This window comes from Myotis lucifugus, unplaced genomic scaffold (assembly GCF_000147115.1).
Source record: "Myotis lucifugus unplaced genomic scaffold, Myoluc2.0 scaffold_86, whole genome shotgun sequence".
Lineage (NCBI taxonomy): Eukaryota > Metazoa > Chordata > Mammalia > Chiroptera > Vespertilionidae > Myotis > Myotis lucifugus.
Window position 1 is genome coordinate 2,000,644 of NW_005871134.1, and position 23,826 is coordinate 2,024,469.

A 23,826-nucleotide genomic window follows, 5' to 3' on the forward strand; every position below is an offset into this window, starting at 1 on the left:
CCTCAATAAATCTAGTGAGACCCTCGAGGATATGAAAAAGGACCAACTAGAAATTAAGCATACACTGACTGAAATAAAGAATATTATATATTGCCGAAGCCGGTTTGGCTCAGTGGATAGAGCGTCGGCCTGCAGACTGAAAGGTCCCAGGTTCGATTCCGGTCAAGGGCATGTACCTGGGTTGCGGGAACATCCCCAGTGGGGGATGTGCAGGAGGCAGCTGATCGATGTTTCTCTCTCATCGATGTTTCTAACTATCTCTCTCTCTCCCTTGAAAAAGGACCAACTAGAAATTAAGCATACACTGACTGAAATAAAGAATATTATATAGAGATCCAACAGCAGACTAGAGGATTGCAAGAATCAAGTCAAAGATTTGAAATACGAAGAAGCAAAAAACACCAACCGGAAAAACAAAAAGAAAAAAGAATCCAAAAATATGAAGATAGTCTAAGGAGCCTCCGGGACAACTTTAAGCATAAACATCCAAATTATGGGGGTGCCAGAAGAAGAGAGAGAGCAGGATATTGAAAACATATTTGAAGAAATAATGACAGAAAACTTCCCCTACCTGGTGAAAGAAATAGACTTACAAGTCCAGGAAGCGAAGAGAACCCCAAACAAAAGGAATCCAAAGAGGACCACACCAAGACACATCATAATTAAAGTGCCAAGAGCAAAAGACAAAGAGAGAATCTTAAAAGCAGCAAGAGAAAAACAGTTAGTTACTTACAAGGGAGTACCCATATGATTGTCAGCTGATTTCTCAACAGAAACTATGCAGGCCAGAAGGGAGTGGCAAGAAATATTCAAAGTGATGAATAGCAAGAACCTACAACCAAGATTACTTTACCCAGCAAAGCTATCATTCAGAATTGAAGGTCAGATAAAGAGCTTCACAGATAAGAAAAAGCTAAAGGAGTTCATCACCACCAAACCAGTATTATATTAAATGCTGAAAGGTATCCTTTAAGAAAATGAAGAAGAAGAAAAAGGTAAAGATAAAAATTATTAACAACAAATACATCTCTATCAACAAGTGAATCTAAAAATCAAGTGAGTAAATAATCTGATGAACAGAATAAACTGGTGAATATAATAGAATCAGGGGCATAGAAAGGGAGTGGACTGACAATTCTCGGGGGAAAGGGGTGTGGGGAGTGCAGGAAGAGACTGGAAAAAAATTGTACACCTATGGATGAGGACAGTGGGGGGTAAGGGCAGAGGGTGGGGTGGGAACTGGGTGGAGGGAGCTATGGGGGGGAAAAGAGGAACAACTGTAATAATCTGAACAATAAAGATTTAATTAAAAAAATAAAGTGTGTACACATTTTGGGGGGACACCCTGCATTTACTTTATGAAGAAGAGAGACATGCCTTTGAGCACCTGAGAGCTACATGTACGAACACAGACACACACACACACACACACACACACACACACGAGTGTGATAATGGAAGGCAGAGTTTGGAGGTCTAAATACACTCATACTTCAGAAATGGGGAGTGAATGAGCTAAAAGGGGAGTGGAAAGAACTTGGGCTATGGAGACAGAGAGATTGGGCTCAAACCCAGCCCTGCCATTGGCTAGCTGTGTGACCTCGGGCAAGCCATTTGACTCTCAGAGTCTCCATGTTCTCTACTATAAAATAAAGATGATTTCCCCTCCCTACTAGGGTTTGCAGTTAAATAATGCAAGGCATCCAGCACAGAGCCTTGGGTACAGTAAGTACTGGTGCAACACTTCTGTGCCCTTCACTGAGTAGGATTGCATTTGTCTGTCCTCTTCTTTAGGTTCATTACTATTGCTGATGGGCTCCTGGCTCAGGGTGGGGGTCACAGGGTGGCTCAGGTGGCTTCCTCTGCTGCCCGGATGTCCTCTTGGCCCTGTGCGCTGCCCTCTAAGTTGAGGAAGGTGCTGGGCTGCCTGCACGTGTCTTACCTTCCTCGCAGTTCTCGCCCTTGTAGCCGGGGTTGCAGATGCAGGTGCCCATGATGCAGGTGCCATGGTTGCTGCAGGCCACATCGATACACTGGTTGGTGGGCACGTCGCACTCGGCGCCCTTCCAGCCGCTGTGGCACAGACACCGGCCCTTCATGTACTGGCCATTCCCACTACAGAGCACGGGGCAGGAGGCTGGGGAGACAGCACGGGAAGCCTGGTATGAACCAAAGCCCAGCATCCCCCACCAGCCTTTGTCCCTTTTTCCCCTCCACCTGCTGGCTTGACCAAGAGCCTCCAGTGCTTTGCCACAATTCTCATGTGTGCCCATCTGTCTGCTTCTCTGGTTTTATTTAATTCCTGATTAAACACATCTGGAGCTGTAGGTGAAGGTGTGCAGTGCGCGGCCTGGTGGAGCTGGTGCCCAGTGAACTCTGCTCCCTCCCAACCCCCAATATTACTGGGGCAGCGTGGTGGTTGCCAGGACCCCAGTGAGTTCCTGGGGCTCCCTGGGAAAGACAGCTGGGCCTCCTGCCTGCCCGTATCCCTCCTCCAACACTCTCCTAATAGCGCTCCGTTTTGCTTCCCCACCCTCATCTGCAGCACACTTACTGTTGTCTTTAACCCAGCTTTCTCTCCGTTTTCCTTGCTTTTCAGGCCTCCACTCAAACCCATAAACCATGGCCCCATAAGAGAGTAGCTGAGCCCAACTTAGCTCTTGAAAGTATTATCTTTGCATTCTGCCTCTTAGCGTTTTGTGAACATCTGTACAAAGAACACTATATAAAAATAAATTATATTTCAGTGTGCTGTAAGTACCCACCAGCCTTAGTGAGCTTCACTAAGAGGCTGTTTTATACAGGGCTCTTCACTCTAAGTGCATACGGGATGAGACGGTAATTCTCGTTAGAAGGGATGACTCATCCCTTCTCTCTCGCACCGCTGTCCCCGCCCCCACCTGGCAGCTTTTCTTTAGAAAGCACTTGGCAGGGAATCACTGTGCTTCCTGGGGGCTGCAGGCTTTGCTGCCTCAAACTGAGTCTATTTCACCTTAGAAAGAATAAGCAGAATCCCCAAAGCAGTGCCACCTCACCGTGTTTTCGGCCTGGGGAGCCATCTCTGGCTTCCACCAATGAGCAATGACTCAGGCATCAGGTCTCAGTTCCAGGAGCACCTCACCTGGAGCCCTTCCTGGTCCTCACCATCCAAGCTGAGACAGCTGCTCCCTTTCCCTCCGATAGGCACTCCCTGCACGTGACCTCCCTACCGTGTTTCTCACCTATTAGCCACTTTGTAATCGTCGATTTTGTCTGTCTCCCAGGCAGAGAACTCCTGGGCTTGCTCAGTGTCTAGCACAGGACCAAGCCCGAAAGGACACAAAGCAGATGACTGATGAGGGAGAAAAACCAAAGGGAGTTTCCCCAAAGGGCATGCCAAAATCTCAGGAGGACAGATCTCCTTTGGTGTTTTCCTTGTTGATTCTTGCAGGACAATAATGAAGGCCAAAGGCAAACAGTAGATCATGGCAGCCTTGAAACTATCGCCAAGGGGTTATCATTAGACCCTATGTGCCCAAATCTGAAACAACACTGGGGTCCTGTGTGGAGGAGAGCAGTCTCACCCACCTCCCAAGTTGTTGGTGGTCTCAGCCATGATGCTGCCTGTGCTGTTAGAAGGCATTGACTGAGCAAGAAACCAGGCCTCCCTTCTCTGGGCCAGGGGAAAACACGCTAGCTGAAGGTGAACGTGGAAGACGCTTGGCAAAGGCTGATCACTCCTCTATGGGGAAATCCGCTTTTCAAGGACCCCCATGCCACTCCTTCTGCCCCCACAAGGGGACATGAGGTTAACTGTGGCTGTCCCTTCCTTCCTGACCTCCTGTCATGCACCTGTGGGTCAAGTGGCCTGAAGACCTCCCTCACAGGGTTTCTGAAGGATGGCCCTTGGGAGCCCTTCTCGCAAGAGTCATGAGTGGCCTGGAGCCCTACCTGGTTTGGCTCAGTGGGTAGAGTGTTGGCCTGCGGACTGAAGGATCTCCGGTTGGATTCCGGTCAAAGGCACATACTTGGGTTGCAGGTTCTACCCCTAGTGGGGGGTGTGCAGGAGGCAGCTAATCAATAATTCTTTCATCATGGATGTTTCTATCTCTCTCTCTCCTCCTTTCCTCTCTTAAATCAATAAATATATATATATATTTTTAAAAAAAGAGTGGCCTGGAGTTCTGCACTGGCTCTGAGGAGTGGGACCTGAGCTCCCACGGGGCATGGGGAGTGGAAATCGCAGGTCCACACCGGGCTCTCACCTCTGCCGCAGTCGGGGCCCAGGAAGCCCAGGAAACAGTGGCAGGTCCCAGAGATGCAGTCCCCATTGCCGTAGCAGTTGCTGGGGCAGTTATCCACCGATTCTGGGGGAGAAAAGAGAAGGAGAGCTGAAAACAGAAACTTCTTCCCCAAACAGAAGGCCCAGGAATCAAGCCTCAGGTTAACACATTCGAGCTCTTCTTGCCCAGTCACTGAAAGCAACCAATGAAGTTAAGAATTATATGTTACTAGAGGCCCAATGCCGAAATTCGTGCAAGAGTAGGCCTTCCTTCCTCCGGCTGTCGGCACCGGCTTCCCTCCGGCACCTGGGACCCGGGCTTCCCTTCAGCCACTGGCTTTGTCTAGAAGGTCGTCTGGAAGGATGTCTGGTCTAATTAGCATATTACACTTTTATTTTTATAGATATAGCCTTGGCCAGTGTACTCAGTGGTTAGAGTGTCAGCCAAAGCACCAATGGGTCTCAGGCTTAATTCCTGGTCAAGTGCACATACCTGGATTGCAGGTTAAATCGGGTCCCGGTCAGGGTGTGTGTGGAAAGCAACCAATCGATGTGTCTCTCTCTCTCTCTCACTGATGTTTCTGTCCCACCCCTCCTTTCCACCCTCTCTAAAAATCAATGGAAAAGTATCTTTGGGTGAGGATTAACAAACAAACAAACAACCTTACATTATTTTTACTCTTACTGAGATATATCTCAACTGACATTAAGAGATGTGTGCTGGAAAATGTCTGCCTGAACGATTTTTTTTATAAATCAAATTTGTATCTACAAATACATTAGAAACTTTTTGCAAAAAACATTAGTGAAAAAAATAGTTCAACCTGTTAGCAGGGCTATCTTTGGATGCTCGGTTATTGGGTGATTCTTGTGGTCTTTACACTTTGCTGTGTTTTATTTTTTTCACAATGAGCTGATATTCCAGGAATCTGGGTTTTAAAGCTACTGAGCATTTGTAAACCTATCTTTTCCCACCTCTGATTTTTTCAAGCCTTAGTCTGGTTCCCTCCACACCAGCTAACCAACAGCTGCATGGCCAGTCTCTCAGCTTCCTCTTTTGCTCCCTCCCCTCCCGTCCCCTCCCCTTCCCTCCTCCCCCTTCCCTGATTCATTCACCACCCAGCAGCCTGAGTAATGATGTCTCTGAAACATTCTCCTACTTAAAACCATTCAATGGGGGAGAAATGAAAATATCCAAGCTCCTTTAAAAGGCATAGGTCTGGAAACAACCCAAGTGTGCATAAGAAAGCTGTGGTACATTCCCACCATGGAATACTATGCAGCTGTAAAAAAGAAGGATCTCTTACCCTTTGAGATAACACAGAAGGACCTGGAGAGTATTACGCTAAGCAACATAAGCCAATCAGAGAAAGACAAGTATCACGTGACCTCACTCATATGTGGAATCTAATGAACAAAATAAACTGACCAACAAAATAAGGCCCAGAGGCATGGAAACATGGAAAAGACTGACAAATCCCAGAGGGAAGGTGGGGAAGGGCGGTGGGATGGGAAGAGATTAACCAAAGTTAACCAAAGAACTTATATGTATATATGCTCTGCCCATGGACACAGACAACAGTGTGGTGATGGCTGGGGGATAGGGGTGGGGCGGAGAGGAGGAAATGTGGAGAAAATAGGGGACATCCATAATAATGTCAACAATAAAAAATACACTTAAAAAAAGGCATAGGAGTTTCCTTTCATATTCCCTTTGCCCCCTGCATTCCTTATGTTGTTGGCCAGTTTATTTTGTTCATTAGACTCCACATATAAGTGAGATCATGTGATAGTTGTCTCTCTCTGACTGGCCTATTTTGCTTACCATCTGCTATGATGCCCCTCTTGAAAGATGTTCCTTCTCTAATTCTCCCTCATACTTTGGGACTGTCTGAGTGACATGTCAGGAAATATCAAATTCATTTCAGAAAGTTTTAGTAAAAAAGTAGTCAATGTTGTGTAGCTCCAGTTAGTACAGCTATTAGCTAGAAAATCTATGCATGCGGAACTGTCCTCTTCCCAAATGCTGGGTATGGAACAAAGGAGAGAAATCACTATATGTGACTATCTTCTTTGTGCCATGTATTTCCACAAAGTTTGTCTCATTTCACTGTCACCAAAACCAAAAGGATGTATCATTATTCCCTTTTTTTTTAAAATTTAAGGTGGCTGGGAGATGAAGTGACTTGCTGAAGGCCACACAGATACAATGGCATGGAGGCAAGATTCAAACCCAGGCCTTAGGACGCCAAGCCTGGTCTTCTTCAATACTATTATGCTCTCTGGGCCTTAAAGAAATTCACTCCATAGCAAGTCAGGAGAATGAGCGGGGTGGCAGATCTGGGGGACAGAGAGGCCAATCCTGAAGACACCAAAGGACTCAGCTGAAAGGTACAGAATTCTAGAACTTTTAGAACTTAAAGGGATCCAAGAGATCATCTAGCCCAGCAGTTCTCAACCTGTGGGTCGAGACCCCTTTGGCGGTCAAACGACCCTTTCACAGGGGTCGCCTAAGACCATCCTGCATATCAGATATTTACATTACGATTCATAACAGTAGCAACATTACAGTTATGAAGTAGCAATAAAATAATTTTATGGTTGGGTCACAACATGAGGAACTGTATTTAAAGGGCCAGAAGGTTGAGAACCACTGATCTAGCCCAAAGCTTTCATTTAATAGAGAAGGAAACGGAGCCGAGGAAGGGCAGTGACTCACCAAGGCCTCAGAGTGAGTCTGCACTCAGAGTTGAAAGTAGAGGAAAGGTGGGCAGAGTTAAGGATTCAACCACGTCTCAGCTCACAACTAAGTCTTGAAGCCAAGGCGAAGGCCTCTGGTAGATGAGATGCTACCACAGAAGAAGAGTCTTGCCCACTGGACATTTGCAGCCTCAGTGGAGGCATGAGATGACACTGGACGTGAAGCGGCTCCGCATGGAGGTGAGGAAACCTGGCCTGGGGTCCATTCTTCTGGCACCATGCTGGGTGACCTAAAGCAACTTCCAGCCCATCTCACCTTCCTCACATGTGAAATCAAGGTGAGGGCAGAGGTGACCCCTAGGACTACTTCCTGTTCTAAAATTCTGTGCGTCTGAAATTGAGAGCAACTGTGCAGACAAGGCATTCATACAAGGGCATCGAGCCTTAACTGCAGCAAAGCACTATGGCCCATGGACATAGACGATTATAGGGCCAACTTATGGGGACAGCTTATCTGGGGCAAAACCAGCAGAGGGGAATTCTGGCTTCTCAGAGGAGGTGGGCATGAAGAATGGTGTGGATATGGATAGAGAAGGGATAAGACAGGGAGATGGGGAGAAACTCATCGCATGGTGCACTTCCCAGAAATGTCTTTCCCAATTGTTGGCCACTATCAACTTGGAAGCTACTTTAAAAGTTTGGAAATAGGGTTCAGATGTGTGGTTCCTTTCATGAGTGGGCGGGAAATTCCAGTTGCTCCATGTTGTTCCTCTGCTAACACGAGCAGTTTTACACTAACAGGTAAGAACAAGAGGGTCTAACCCAGCATAAGTTCTCGTTTCAGGGCAAAGTGGTTGGGTCCCTGCAGAGCCACGGCCCCAGGTAATTCTGCTCTCATTTGCTTTGCCTGGAAAAATCCATCTTCCTAATACCTTCACTTTATAAGTGGCTTCCTAAACACTTGAGAGAGAGAGAGAGAGAGAGAGAGAGAGAGAGAGAATGGCTTAGAAAGTTTCATTTTGAATATTCTTTTGAAAATAAGGATTCTGAGTAAAGTTTAAGGCAAGATTATTTTCACTTTTAGCTACTGGAGGGTGGGCTCCACCTGCGGTATCACAGGAGTACAGTGCAGAGGCGGGAGGCCTGGCCTCGGGTCTTGTTCTGCTTCTAAATGGCTGTGGGGCCTTGACCATGTCACTTCATCTTTCTGCACCTGTTTCCTCATCCCTGCCTCCTTGGCAACTCCTATTCCTTCTTTCAAATGCAGCTCCAATGTCACCTCCTCTGACAAGCCTTTCTGATTTCTTTTTTTTATTTTTAATATATTGATTTCAGGGAGGAAGGGAGAGGGAGAGAGAGATAGAAACATCAATGATGAGAGAGAATCATTAACCAGCTGCCTCCAGCACGCCCTCTACTGAGGATCAAGCCTGCAACCTGGGCATGTGCCCTTGACCAAATTGAATCCAAGACCCTTTAGTCCGAGTGCCAATGCTCTATCCACTGAGCCAAACCAGCTAGGGCCTTCCTGATTTCTTAAACAGGCTAGGTTACTCCAGGTCTCTCTCTTCCCTTCCCTCCTACTAAAACCCCAAACAGTCCCCAGCATTGACTGTGAACTCTGAGGGCAGTCACCGAGTTTATTCATTTCTGTATTTGCCCTTGTATTCATCTCACAGAGAAGGTCTCAATAAATGTTTGTTGCTATCACTGAGAGAATTCAACTGGATGATCTCAGAGGTCTCTCCCAGATCTAAAGTCCAATGGTTCAGTCCTTCTCAAAACCTTGGTATAAACGTCTAATAAATTACTATAATTACCAGTTGCATTTATAACAGGATCAACTGCAGATCAACGTTACACACACACACTTTCTAGATTTTGAATCATCTGCCACAAAGCTTTCGTGGTGAAAAAGTGAGGAAAGTATGTTTTCTGTGACTGAGTCTGGTGTCGGTTGCTAAATCTGACAGCACAGAATGCTGTTTGCTACAAAACTTGCCCCAGGCTGTTGGTTTCAGAGAAGGCAGAAGTTTTAGGAAACATGGAATAATTTTACGATAGTAACAAGGAAGTGGGAGGGAGACGTTTGGAGAATATTGCTGTTTGATGAAATGTTTCTGTATATAGTTTTTCTTCCGTTTGGAAAGATTTCAACTACTTGGGGTCCACCTGGGATCCCACAGATGATGAGTCCCCTCTGACGAGATAGCTCTACGCTAAATGCTAGTGCAGGAGTGACACTCACTGGCTTGGGAGGAGTGTGAACTTTATTGACTAAACATGCTGTTATGTTTCCAATTAGTGTTTGGTGAATGTCTTCCGTCTGCAGTTCCTTCCTGCTTTGCTCATGTCCAAGCTGCAGCTGCCTTCATTCTGCAGAAGGTGTTCCTTCAGATCTGCTCAAATCTAAATGGAAAATGCAGCTGCCTACGAATAACTGATTTTCCTAATTGGGTATGTGGCATATGGGAAGGCAGGCTCCCCCCCCCCCCCCCCGCCCCGCCTTGCTTTTGTTTTTCCATCACCACAGTGGATCCTGCTAGGAAAATTGATTCTCAGGAACGTGTTTTTCCTTCCATCAGTGTTGGAATGCAGAGTTTAAATGTTTCCTTAGCTCCTACTCTGGACATGTGTTGTGAGTGGGCGTGTTCTTGGGATGCTGAACAAACTATTGCTCGAAATACAAAGGGGCATCCGCAGAAGGAAGAAAGACAACAGTGTTCTTCCCTGGAGGAGACATGGGAGACAGGAAACCACAGGGCCTCAGCGAAGCCACTGCAGCACCTCATCTTGTCTGCTCACTACACTTTTCCAGAACAAATCACTAGCATCAGCGTGTCCAGGTGAAAGGGTAACAGTTGATAAATACGTCTTTCTGAGTCCAGGGTTGATTGCTGGAAAAGCCTGCCTTCATTTGCCACCTTCTGCTTTTCTGTTTTGAAGTCTCAAAGCCTCGTTTTGTAGGAAACAGGAAAGACCAGAGAAAAATCCTGCCTGGAGAAGGACTACTGGGCAGCCTAACTGTGGACTCCCATTTCACAGGAGCAGTTAGCCTAGAGAGGAAAGGAGGCTCCCCACCTCCATCAGCTCCCCAGGGCCTGGGCACACCTGCTTCATGCCCTGGTCTGAGCAGGCACACCTCTGTGGTCACAGGAGCCTGACCTTGGATTCTAGCACCAAAGATAGAAGGAGCAGCTGTGAGGTGGGAGCTTACCAATCATCCTTGGCTTCTCTCTCTGCTTACCTTGCTCTATCCCTCCCTTCTAGTCCCCCGCGCCCCTTCCCCCCCCTCCCCCGTATTGTTCTCCTGTGATGTGTCCCAGATGACAGAAGCTTGTGTTTTCTACCTACAATTCCTTCCTCTGCTTCCCTCATGTCTCCTTCAGTTGTAAAAGTGGATGTTGGCAACTGTTTGGGAGAGCTAAGTTGAGGAACCAAGGTCTACCCAGTGCCTGGCAGAGAACCACTCTCTGACAGCTCCTTTGACTTCTCTGTAGGATGGATGCTAATGCTTAGGCAAGAAGGGAAGGATTTGGACTCCGGGACAGCCAACTGGACGACTGGATGTGTCACCTTGACTGTAGCTAGTGACATTATACATCCTGAAAGGGGATTGGGTTTACTATTGGCAACCAAAAGAAGAGAGGGAAACAAACTAGATAGCATAGCTGGGATTTAACTCTACAGCAGCTTCAGGTTGAGGGAAGACTCTAACACAGATCTTCTCATTCCCTCAAATGAACTGTGAAAGATATGTCACTCATTACTTATAATAATTATGAGAAATAGGTACCTTTGCCACCATTTTACAGTTTCAGATGGAGATCGAGAGCTGATGTCACTTTCTCAAGGTCACAGCTATGAGGGCAAATCTGGTAGGTGAACCAAGTTCTATCTGAAGCGGAAGTGCGTGGTGTATGGCCTGGACCAAAGTCGGGGCTCTGGAGCCAGGCTGCCTCTTACTAGCAACGTGCCCTTTGGCTAAGTCATCTCTAGGCATCCGTTTCCTCACCTGTGAAATGGGGTTAATAATAGCACCCATTTCAGAGGGCTATTGTGAAGAGCAAATAGTATAACGCTGGGCATGTAAGGAGGTTTGCCCAGGACTTGGTAGAGTCGGTATTTCGGCTTGAAGAAAGGGTCAGACATGCATTTCATTTGGAACTAAAACAACATACTTACTTGATCTAATGAATCCAACCCAGGCAATGTGGGTTATTGGGGATAAACACGCGCACATATGCATATAAAACACAGAGCAACTCCCCATGGTTAAACCGGGAAAACAAACAAGCACTGAGCTGAATGTGAAGAAGGCAGGGTGTTTGGGTAAATTCCCTCCTGGGGAAAAGCACTGTCAAAGCAAATTAAACCTGTTGTCTCCCAGAAGCCCAAACACAGGCAGACTCATGCCAACAACTGAAAGAACTTTCCTCCCTCTGCACACTAGATTGGCACTGGGCAGGTGCCAGGTGCTGGAAAGCTGTTCCATGGCCTGCAAGGTGTCAGTCCCTGTAGGTGCCCCAGCTTCCTCTGCAGATGATGGAATTCAAAGGCTTTTCATCTGCAACAGTCTAGGTCAAGGCAATGACAAAAACTTGACAAAGCCCCTGACAGCCTGGGCTTGAAGCCAGGTCTGCACTGGCATATGAACTGGGAGATCTGTTTTCAATCATACCCAGAAGTCTACCAACCACTACTAAGCGCAGCTCTAAGGAGGGGGGGGGGTCTAGGAAAAAGACCGTTCCCTTGATGATATTAGGTCTTGGTTCTTTGTTAATTATTTGGGGGCAAAACAAATTTCATCAATAAGACTATGAACTCCTTGAAGATAAGCAGCACGTCTGGTTCTTCAAAGAGTGATGAGTGCTACACACACACAAGTTCTCCGTGATATTTGTTATTGAGAAACTCAGCAGGAATACAAGGGAGAAATGAAATGCAGGGCAGTATGCCTGGTACAAGTCAGACTCAAGAGAACAGTTGGTGGTCAACAGGCTATTGTTTCCTTGTACAATGCCTAGAATGAAGGGAGTGACAGGAAGTTCAATTTTGTATTGTACTCTCAGGCCATATTTGGAGTTCAGTAGTTCACATCTGGGGGCCACATTTAAGCGCCCGATAAGCCTAACTGGAGTGTGTTCATCAAAGAACAACCAGAAGGATAAGAGAACTTGAAACCACATTTCAAATAAAGAATTTTTGGAGGAATTGGGAATTTAGCCTATAAAGGGGTATGAGCTCTGTTTAAAAACATCTGAAGGGCTAATATGGGAAATAAGGATTAGACTTTTGTTCTGTGGACCTAATAGGTCCAATGAGTAAGGACTACAGTCCTTGGGGAGTGGACTTGGTTCAAAAGAAGAAATAATTTTGTAATCCTGAGTGTGGAATACCACTTCCTATGTTGGGTTATAGTCTGTGGATGAAAATTGTAAACTTGAGGGCAGGAAATATGTTCTTCATCTCTGAATAATCAATAAGTATCCCCATTGACTCAAAGCAGGTGGTAAATGACTGTTTATTGGGTGGATGACTACAGGAAGGGACAAGGTAACCTATCAGGTCATACATGGGCAGTCACTGTATGTACTGAAAAAGAGGGCAAATTGCTGACTGGTGGGGATACTGCGGGCGGATTAAAGGTAAGCTGTATGACATCTTCCAAACCTGAAATCTTATGATTCTCTGAGTCATGGTGGAAGGGAACATGCCTGGACTTTATCAAGAAACTTGGGTTCTGCCCTAACCGGTTTGGCTCAGTGGATAGAGCATCGGCCTGCAGACTGAAGGGTCCCAGGTTCAATTCCGGTCAAGGGCATGTACCTTGGTTGCGGGCACATCCCCAGTAGGGGGTGTGCAGGAGGCAGCTGATCGATGTTTCTCTCTCATCGATGTTTCTCTCTATCCCTCTCCCTTCCTCTCTATAAAAAAATCAATTTTATATATATATATGAAGCTTGGGTTCTAGTCCTACACCTGCCACCAGCTTGTTAGGTGACCTTGGCCCTTTCTCTCGGGGGCTGTTTTTTCACATCCAAATTCACTAAATTTATTCAGCAAGTATTTACTGAGCATCTACTGTGGCTCAGGAAGTGTTCCAAGGGAAATGGATGGCTTGGGTGATCTTTCAGATTTAACATCCTGTGATCTAATGAATTGAACCAAATTGTCAGTACTTAGAAAAATGACACAAACAGATTAAGAAAAAGAAATCTTAGATCATCATCATGTTTAGGGCCTGAGGGAGAAAAAGAAAGTTTGTTGCTTAAGGGCAGGCTCCAACTTTTCTAACCTGTCCTCAGATAACTAGCCTCATATTATCATCTACCCTGCAAGAGGGGTCTCAGAGAGTCACCCAGGCTGAGAGAACAGGGACGGGACTGGGGAGCAGGTGGCTGGCTGGCTGCCTCTAGCGAAGAGCTCCCACATCTTTTCCCGGGGCTGTCGGCAGCAGCTTTGGCAGCTGTCAGAGTCCCTGCAGTTGGCTCAGGTTCTTCTGCCTTTCCCAGAGAACGCTGCGCATGCATCGCCTCCTCCCAAGGCCCGTGAGCATATGCCAGAGGGGCCACCGAGACACACACATCACATGGTGATGAGGCGGACAGGTGCTATGCTGCTCAAGAGCATAAGGGCCTTCAAAGGAGAGGTGCTGCTCACATGTTTGTAAACACTTTTCCTTCCCTTATATATTCATCAATCCTTCACCCACAGCTCCTTCTGAGGAGCCCTGCTCTGCCCACAGTCCCTGCCTGGGTAGCTGGCACAGGCAGACCAGATGATGCCACCTCCCCACTGGCCTTAGGTGACTGGACCGGGATGAGCTCCTGACTCAAGGATACTAGATTCACATGCTGACTTACCGACACTCTATGACATGGCCAGAGTCCCAGCCTCTAGTATTTGAACTGAAATGTGCCCAGGGAATGCGGCAGTGGGCCACACAGCCCATGAGAAGAAGAGAATGAATGGGGCCCCTGGAGCTTCCTGGACTTCCAGAGGCTTTTCAGTGTCTATTTTAGTCCCAAACCATGTCAATCTTTCAGAAACGCAGTCACCGCCACAGCTGCCTTTCCTTGAGGTTGCTTGAGTGTGGTTTTACTTCTTGCAACTGAACGAATCCTAACATATCCATTCACCTAGACCTTATTGGGCTGTGCCTGGTAGTTTTCAGGCTTTGATGATAACTGCTAAGTGCAGGACTTAATGTTTCATTTTTATTGATTTCAAAGAGAGGGAGAAGGAGAGATAGAAACATCAGTGATGAGAGAGAATCATTGATTGGGTGCTTTCTGTTCGTCCCTTACTGGGGATTAAGCCCACAACCTAGGCATGTGCCCTGACTGGGAATCGAACTGTCACCTCCTGGTTCATAGGTCAATGCTCAACCACTGAGCCATACCGGCTGGGCAGGACTTAATGTTTTTAAACCATTTCTACATGCAGTTTTATTTGACCCTTACAACAGCTCTCTATGGAAGAAGGGAAGGTGCTATGTATGATTCGCTGTTCTGTAGATGAGAACATGAAGGCACAGATAACTGGCTGAGGTTCATGCAGCTAATCAGTGGCAGGACTACCCTTTCCTACCCAACCTAGGGGTTCCTCCATCACACCCACTGCCGGTCCGATAATAACACATGCTGGTCCCACTCCTTCTGCCTTCAGTGTGTTAGGTACAGAGTGAGGACTACACAAAGGATGCTGCCAAGACCAGGAACTTCCAAATAGCACCGATTTGGGTTTTGTTCACGGAAATTCTTGTTTTAAAACATACCTGCTAGCAATCGAAATGCAGTTCCGGCCACTCACAACCGTATCATGCTGGACAATAATATTGATCCATTTACTCTTTATCATTCCTCCCTTCAAACGAGTATCTGTGGGCTCTGCTGTGCTGATGCCATCAGGGGGACCCAAAGTGTGGTCCCCATTTGAAAGGAGCAGTGGGAGGCTTTGGGCTTTGGAATAGGAACAGATCTGGGTCTAAACGGCAACTCTTCTGAGGGTGAGACTTAGAGTAAGTCACTGCATCTGAGATCTCAGTTTACTTATCTGTAAAATGAGAAAACCACGGTCCTATACCCTTGTTGTGAAGATTAAATAAAACCACTATATACATATATAGGTATGTGTATATGTATGCGTATATATTTAGACATATACCTGGAACATAGAAGGTGCTCTGGAAATGTTGCTTCACTCCTATCTCTAGTATACTTTCAGTGGTTATCAAATTTTAGCCTGGGTCCGTCCCCTGAAGGGCTTGTGAAAGCATAAATTGCTAGGCCTGACCCCTGGAGTTTCTGATTTAACAGGGCTGGGTAGTGACCCAGGTGATGCTGATACCCTTGGTCTGGGTACCACTTTAAGATGCACTGGTCTGGAAGAAAGGCTGAGACTTTAACACAGGTCCATCAAAACAAGCCAGAGAGGCCCGGCCGGCGTGGCTCAGTGGTTGCGCGTCCACCTATGAGCCAGGAGGTCACGTTTTGATTCCCGATCAGGGCACATGCCTGGGTTGCAGGTTTGATCCCCAGTGTGGGGTGTGCAGGAGGCAGCCGATCAATGATTCTCTCTCATCATTGATGTTGCTATCCCTCTCTCCCTCTCCCTCTCCCTCTCCCTTTCTCTTTGAAATCAACAAAAAATATATTTAAAAAAAAACACTAAAAAACATACAAACCAGAGGACAGAAAGATCCCAACTCTGAAAGAATGCAAACACTTGTGGACCACATCCAAACGGGAGGGCTCGGTCCTCCTGGAGGTGGTATTTGAGTGGCTCTTACAGAGTAGGCAGCCTTTTGAAATGCAAAGCAGTTCTGGGCAAGGCGGGGGTCCAGTAAACCAGATCCAGAACAATAATCTCTGCTGCTCCCACGCAGTGACCTGCTGATCAGCATGCCAACTTCACGTCAAGTCTGTCTTCAGAACAAGTTATTTAAGAAATCAGTTTTTAAAAAGCTCAACTCAGCTGCTGGCTAGAGAGTTCCAGCTAATGAGCATCACTTTGTGCTGAATAATTCTGTGCTGACAGACAACAACAGGGGAACAGACACGGGCTCTGAGGAGGTGGGGGGAGGGGAACTGCTAATTATTCTCCAATCATTTACCAGGGCTTGTTACCAAGCTCAAGATGGCTTGCAAACCAAGAGGAAACCAAGTCCCCCTCCCCCCTGTATGTCAGCACAGCCAGGACCGAAAACACCCAGAACTGTGTAAAAATGACTTGCGGGCTAGAACTCCGTGCCGGCCTGCACTCCACTCAGACAATGGACATGTCTGGCTGGCACAACCCCTCGCCTGTCCCACTGTGCCAGCGTCCTAAGTGGACTTCTGCCTCCAGCCTTGTCCCTTTCAGCCCAGCCCTGTCAACCACAGCTGTCACTCTGGAATTGTGTCTCTCCAGGTCACCGCTCCATAGCATCTAGCATAGCTCCATAGCATCACAAACCCGAGGCCTGTGGACACTTTTGTTTGCAAAGTATTTTAAAATTTTTGAATTCTTTGCCCGATTTTTTTTTTTTTTTAGGGAAAGTCCATAGAAAAATCGTACTGGCTTTTCTTGAAAAATTGGGAAATCCAGCCTGGCAGCAACCTCCTCTCACTGAGGAGAGGCCTGGACCCTGGGGTTGACACACTGCCGTTCCTGCAGCTTCTTACGCTGTGGTCACCGCCTGTCCCCAAGGCACCTGAAGGTATGACCCTGGGCTGAGCAGTGCTTCCCAACACTTTTTCCAGTACCGTCCTCAGGCTGTTGCCATAGTCACATACCATCCGTCCTATTATTCGCTTGTCATTGTTTTTTTTTTTTTTACTCATTTATTTTCTTAAAACAGAAATTCGGTATCATTATGAAATAATGGCTTGACATACCTAATTATACTTTTTTTCCAGTTTACTAAAATAAATTCATAATTGTTGAAATAGAATCTGTCTCTATGATCTAAAATCATCTCAAGAACTATACTTTTGGGAACACTGGAAAGGAGGAAGCCCACATTTCTGAACCAGGAGTTTAAGGCTCCGATTTCCTTCCCAGACTTGTTCCTTTGCCACAAGGGTCCTCATGTCCACTTTTTGCTGCTGCCAAATTGCTCCCCACCCCCTCCTGAACCCACACAACCTTTCCGGCATCCCCAATTGTGCCAACGCTGAGAGGGCCTGCAAAGCCCATCCTCCACCCCCTTACACCTGTGCAACTCGTCACCATCCTTCCTGGCCCAGTTTAGATATTACCTCTTCCATGAAGCCTCCCCAGATTCCTTCTAGCAAGAGAGCTTTCTCTTTCTCTTACCTGAATCCTAATGGCGATTTAATTCGATCCTTCATGTATCACCCACTGCTTTCTACCTGGAAGTATAGTTATTTATGAATATGGCCCCTGTTCCCTAGCAGACTGCAAATTCCTTGAAAGGAAGGGATCCATTTCCAATTCGCCTTCTTGTCCGTGTCTCCCTGGTGACTGGCGTATGCCTTGTCTAGAGCAGCTACTCATTCAACACTTGTCAAACATCAAATGACAAAGAGTGACTTGATTTCTGCCTCCAATCCTGATGCCGGGCTCCTTCTGTGGGGTCTGGATGGCTCACTTCCTTCCTTTTTTTAATTCTTTTCTTTCTTTTTTTTTCATATTTCACTTCTATACATTCTTTTCCAGGCCTGCAGCTTCACTGTCATTTCTCTTCTCCAGTCCTGTTCCATCAGTTAGACACTGTATTGGGGTCTCTTCTCCCAAAGCAGTGCTAACTGTGTGTTTGGGGAACACGCAGTAATAAAACTTTGCAGGGCCCCAAACCTGTTCTCTAGCAAGAGCTGTCATGATGGTTTCTGTGAATTATATACTTGAATTACTTCTTCCAGGACATAACACAATAATGTGATTAATAGGATGGACAAATTCTCAGACTCCGGTGGATCTTTCTTTACAATAATTATAATGTGTGTTGGCCTATCTCACAATGATTTGAACAGTATTTCTTCCTTATTTATCTGGTAGGTAACACTCAACATAATAACTTGGGTCTATATCTTTGGGCCAGAGGCCAAGTTAGACTTCTGTTGGACACCAAATCCTATTATAGATCATGGTAATGTAATTATATGTTCACGTTAAATATTTTATAGCTGCTCTAGCCACGGAGGCAGATCACTACCTCAGCCTCTAGGCAGAAACTGTCCAATGACAAAAGCAAAGACTACATATCTTGCAAGGAACTGAGAAATGGTTGCTGTGTTGAAAATTTTATGGAACCTTCCACCCCCTCTGACTCTAAGACACCATTGCACTAGCTTATAATACAAATGTGAGCGCCTGCCTGGCCCTGGCTGAAAAGAATGTGTCCTCAGACCCCTGACCAATGAAAGACTGGCCTGTCCATGTGCCAGGGCTGTCTGCTGTCTACCGAGTAGGAGGTTTGGAAGCAGTCTACAGTCCTACTCCTGGCTGTCTGCATGCCTGAATGTCAAGGGCTGGGGGTTCCCTGTGGCTGGCCAGCCTTCCTCCTCACTCCCTGGTTCCTTGTACTTGTCCACGGGGCTGGAGTGTGAGCATACACCCAGGTGTGCTCAGTTCCTCGGGGCTGGATCCTGCCTTCGGCATTCTGTGACTTCAGTTGGCTGGAACTCTGTGACCTGTGACTGAGCGTGGACTATGCAATCAGACGGACCTGGGTTTGACCTCCAGCTCTGACTCACACTAGCTGGACAACCCTGGACAAATCATTTAGCATCTCTGAACCTTAAATGAACCCTGGTTTCCTTACCTATCCCACAGCAGGGCTGGGGAGTAACTGAGAAGGTGCATGTAAAGCACACGGCAGGGCTTGCAATAAATGTCTCATCAGTGGCAGGTAAAATGAAACCAAGTCAAAGCAAACCCATTTTGGACAGGCCAGGTCAGAGGCTGTCTGGCATAAGAGGAAGAGCACAGGCTTGAGGGAGACCCTGGGTGTTCTCACCCCACTCTGCTACCTCCCGTGTGACCGTGAACAAGTCATTTCACCGATGTGTGTCCCACTTTCCTTGTCTGTAAAGGGGGAGTGACTATGACAGTGTGTACCACACAGTAGGTATTATAGTATTAGCCGCTGAGAGACTAAGGGAGCTCTGGACCCTTCCAAGTGGGTTAGTGTTTCCTGGCTGTCCTCTGGCTGACCTCGGCTCCCTTCTCCATCAGGGGCCCTGGCATGCTGTGCGTGTGCATATCTGGGCAGGACAAGAGGGAGCCGGCTCTCAGTCTGGGACAGCAGCAGCTAAGGCTCTAACTCCATCTCCACACAGTCCTGGCTTATATTATTAAGACACAACTAAGTCCATGTCGGATTATGTTTCTTCACCCATATGGCACACTTCAACATCCTGGGATGTGCCCACACGGGAGTATGGGGACACTGAATTCTCTCTTCCCTTCAGCTCACACCTCCAAGGCTCAGATGGACCTTCTATAGACATCAGTCCCTCTTTCTGGGACAGACGAGTTGTAAGGGTCTAGCCTCTCCTGGGACCTCAGGGTCATTTCTCATGCATCCCTTCACACCTCAAACCCCTGGCTTCTTCCCTCTGTTACGGCTTACCCTGAGCACCCTGGCTGCACCCACGACACAGGAGGCTGGTTCTGCTGACTGGACCTGATCCATCGCTGCACCTAGGGAGTGGGCCCAGCAGCGCACGCACACACACACACACATGCATGTGCACACACACATACACGTGCACACGCACACTGGCCTGTATGAGAAGAGAAGCTGCACCTGCTCACTGTTAAGCTGAGGGTGATGGGGGCTAATGGAGGCTTTCTAGGACTTGAGGCTTTCAACGAAGGTGGTAGAAAGCAGGAAAAACAGATCATGACCTTCCCAGGGAACAGACCCCCCCAGCCAAGCCTGCTGCCTCCTCCTGGGAATGGGGTAAAAGGCCCGTGGTCCTGACCCTGCACCTGTGGAGACAGTATCTCCGTCTTAGCCTGAGCGACTGCATAGCCTGTTACCCGCCTCCGTTTCTGGCAGCTGGCCAGCGTTCAGAGGACACAGGTGCATGTCCTTCCCAAGCAGCGGGTTTGAGGGGCTGCTGCGCTCGCTGGTCACCTGATGGTGCAGAGGGTTCAGGAGAGCAGCTTTGTTCACGATGGCTGAGGGTAGCCCCACTTCCCCCTCAGACCCTGGGGAAATCCCAACCTTCCCACTCAACTGCCAGGACCGTAAATGAAGAGAAGGGCGCTGGCCAGAGCATACTTTCAAAGACACCCTCTGAAAGTCAAAGATGGGCTGGGACGTTTGACCTCTCTCTCTTGCCCTCTGAGCTTCTTAGATTTCTAGTGCAGGTACGAGTTTTTAATAGTGAAGTAATACACTCAGACATCCAATAAGGTAACAATAAATATAACAATAGCCATCACCACCATCCCTTAGCACACTAATCTCATCTATCATCCCGCACTTTACTGTCACCCTGCACTTTTCAGACGAGGAAATGAAGGCTGAGAGAAGTGCGATGGCTTGTCCAAACAATTCCTTACTGAAAACCTACTCTGCATAAGGTACAGGACATTAGCTGATTTCATTGCTCCCTCCCCTGGTTGCCCCCTCGATCTCCACGCCTGCTTCTGCCAGTGCGATTAGGGCTTTGGAGGGCCACGATGAGGTCCAGGCCCCTCTGTAACCCCAGCTCCCAGCTCACGGCCAGGCGAAGAGCAAATGCTTGGGAAGATACAATGAAGGCACAGCCTCTGCCCGCTCCTCACAGCCTGTGTGGGTGACGAGAGGATGGCTCACAATGTGGCAAGTGCCTGCAGTGAATACATGGGTAAAGCCCAGAGGAGGAACAGCACCCCAGGGACCCCCCACGGAGGCAGTGTAGCTCAGCATTGGGGCTGGGGAGGGTCTCCAGGCAGAGATGGGTCCTGGAGTATTTAGGAGAAAGCAGAGCACGTGCAAACGCAGGTGTTCTCAGAATCAGGTAGAGCAGCGGGGCTGGCATGCAGGGAGAGCAGGATTCAGGCTGTGAAAGGCACTCAGCTAATGGATGCAGCAACAAGCGACAAGAGACCTCCCTCGGCTTGAGCTGGAGGCCCCAAGGAGTGTCACTGTGGGCAAATCCAAGTGTAACTCTCTCTCCTGTACAGCCTTGTGAGACGAACACCAATCAGGTTGGCTGGAACTACAGGGCTGAGCCTACGGCTCTGAAAACATCTTCGTTCAGCCCCTCCTCAGCCAGTCAACACGACTGCTTTGGGATTCCGATTCCAAGTACAAATGAAAGAAAACAAGAGACCAGAGCATGTCAGGCAGATTCCGCTGTGTTATCTCATTAAAGCTTTCCGAGCTCAGGGAGGATAACCACCTTTCTCAAGGTGGCACAGCTGGGTGGCCACAGAGCTGGAATGGGAACCTGCTCATCTCCCTCCCGGAGACACAGCCTCACCCTGCACTCCAAGCAGCTCCTCACCTGTACTTCTGTTCTGTGGCTCCTCCCTTCCTTTCTTCCTATCCACACCCTCCTATGCCTTCTTGGTCACCCTACGCTGGAGTGACCCTCCTGGATGGTCTCCTCAAAATTCCCTTGACCCCTCCCTCTGCACTACGCGGTCCCCCATCTGCTGTCTCAGTGCTCTCAGTGTTACGCCTTCTCTGGCTGTGAGACCCTCTGAGAGGAAAAGGACCCCAGACCTGCCTGCATCTGTCTCCCCTGGGAACAGCTTAGTGCTTTGCTAAAAATAAATAATAAATGTACAATTTATTGTACAGCCTCTCCTGGGACCTCAGGGTCATTTCTCACGCATCCCTTCACACCTTGAACCCCTGGCTTCTTCCTTTTGTTACGGCTTACCCTGAGCACCCTGGCCACACCCACGACATGGTGCTCCCTCTAGGCTGGGAGCACCTCCAGGGCACGCCCTGTCCACCTGGTCACAGGTGCCACCATTGCCTAGCAGAGGGCCTGGCGTGCAGAAGGTGTGGGAGAAACCCATACTGAATGCACGCACACTTGCAAGGATAAGTGAATGAGTGGGTCAACCCATCAAACAGACTTGGACTTAAACCCAGGCTTGTCCATAGACTTGCTGTGTGACCTTGGACCAGTAAAAGAAGCTCAGCTGCTGTTTTTCCTAAAAAGCAACAATAATCCGAGTACCACCCTACCTCACTGGGTTGTAAAGAACAAAATAAAAATGAAAATCTGTGTGCCATTGTGCTGACTAAGATGAAGGTCCTATACAACATAGCAGGCTATTACTGCCGAGGCCAACTCTGCTACACAGAAAATTCATGTCTGTTCTGGTCAAGGAGGATGCGGGGCACAGAACTGCAGGCTCAGGTTTCAAATCCCAGGATTCTTTCAAATACGCTTTCTTTCTTAAGGTGAATTCCACTGAGCCTTCTCCGGTGTCCTCTACCACCAGGCATTGGAGATGGAGGGACCACCCGGGCTCTTGTCTTTCACCTCAAGCCAAGCTGGTTTAGAAAGCATGGAGATAAGCCTTCGTGGTTACCGGGTTTCACTTAACGCATTCTTTAAAAAGTAAAAACAAAGCAATGAAAATATTTATATGCACAGAGAGCTGAAGGGACACGTGTGTCCGTTCACCTTAAGAAATGACACTGGCAGCAGACTTCAGACTTTGGTTCAACTTGGATCCTCTGCCGATCCTCTAGATTGGCCCCTTCTATCACTTGCGCCAATTGTGGAGAACGGGAAACCCAGCTCTTAGGCTGACGAAAGCCTCCTCTTTCAAAGCCCCCATCAGCTAGTGCTGTGAAGAGCTGCATGAGCTTCAGTTTGGAAGAGCTTCAGACTCCCACAGCCACCCGACCAACACCCTGACCAACACCCTCGAAATGTCATTTTGGTTTCAACAGCACGAAGTGGGCAGGTAAGAACAGCAGTGGTCTCAGAGTAGAAAGGCTTGAAATTAAGTTCAAATCCTGCTTCTAAACTACTGAATTAGTCACATTACATTGTTATTAATAGATGTGTTCATATTTGTAAACATAACTTCTGTCCTATTTCTGGGGCTGAAAATTATAAGTATTTTCCCATGTTTCATATTATTTTAAATGGTATTTTTAAAAATCTGTGATCCAGGAGTGAAGATATTTTTTCCATTGATTCTAGAGAGAATGGAAGGGGGGGAGGGGGAGAGGGTAAGCGGGGAGGGGGAGAGGATGAGGTGGGGGAGAGAGAAAGAGAGAGAGAGACATCGATGTGACAGAGACACATCGATTAACTGCCTCGTACACAGGCCATGACTGGGAGCTGGGATCAGACCCGCAACTCAGGTATGTGCCCACGAGGCCCTCTGGTGTGTAGGCTGATGCTCTAACCACCTAACTATGCTGGCCAGAGCTAAAATGATAGTTTAAAATATATATAAATTAATCCTTACCCAAGGATATTTTTCCATTGATTTTTAGAGAGAATGGAAGGGAGAGGGAGAGACAGAGAGAAACATAGATGTAAGAGAGACAAATCGATTGGTTGCCTCCTGTACGCACCCTGACCAGGGCCAGGAACCTGCAACTGAGGTACATGCCCTTGAGCAGAATCAAACACGGGACCCTTCAGTCCAAGGGCCAATGCTCTATTCACTGAGCCAAACTGCTAGGGCTAAAATTATAATTTTTAATGTCTGAATGATATGCATTAAGTGAATATTCCATACTTGCTTATATGCTTTCTTCTTATTAGAAATTGTATTGTTTCCAATTTTTCACAACTGTATGCAATGCTGAGATAAGCAAGCAGCTTTCCCAACGTATTGGTTTATTTCTTTAAGCAAGACTCTCAGAAGTTGAAAATATGAACATTTTTATGATTTAATACAAAATGCCAATTTGCTTTCCCAAAGGGTGTATTGATTTA

At 47.4% G+C, this 23,826-nt stretch overlaps 1 protein-coding gene across 1 annotated transcript in view; it reads right to left on the bottom strand.

Annotated features, from left to right (window-relative positions):
* The window catches only part of TENM4 (teneurin transmembrane protein 4), a 198,082-nt gene that overhangs the window by 146,834 nt on the left and 27,422 nt on the right, over window positions 1–23,826 (bottom strand). The window contains 2 exon segments of the mRNA XM_023755918.1: window positions 1,943–2,137; window positions 4,245–4,346. Coding sequence (XP_023611686.1) covers window positions 1,943–2,137; window positions 4,245–4,346 — 297 coding nt within the window.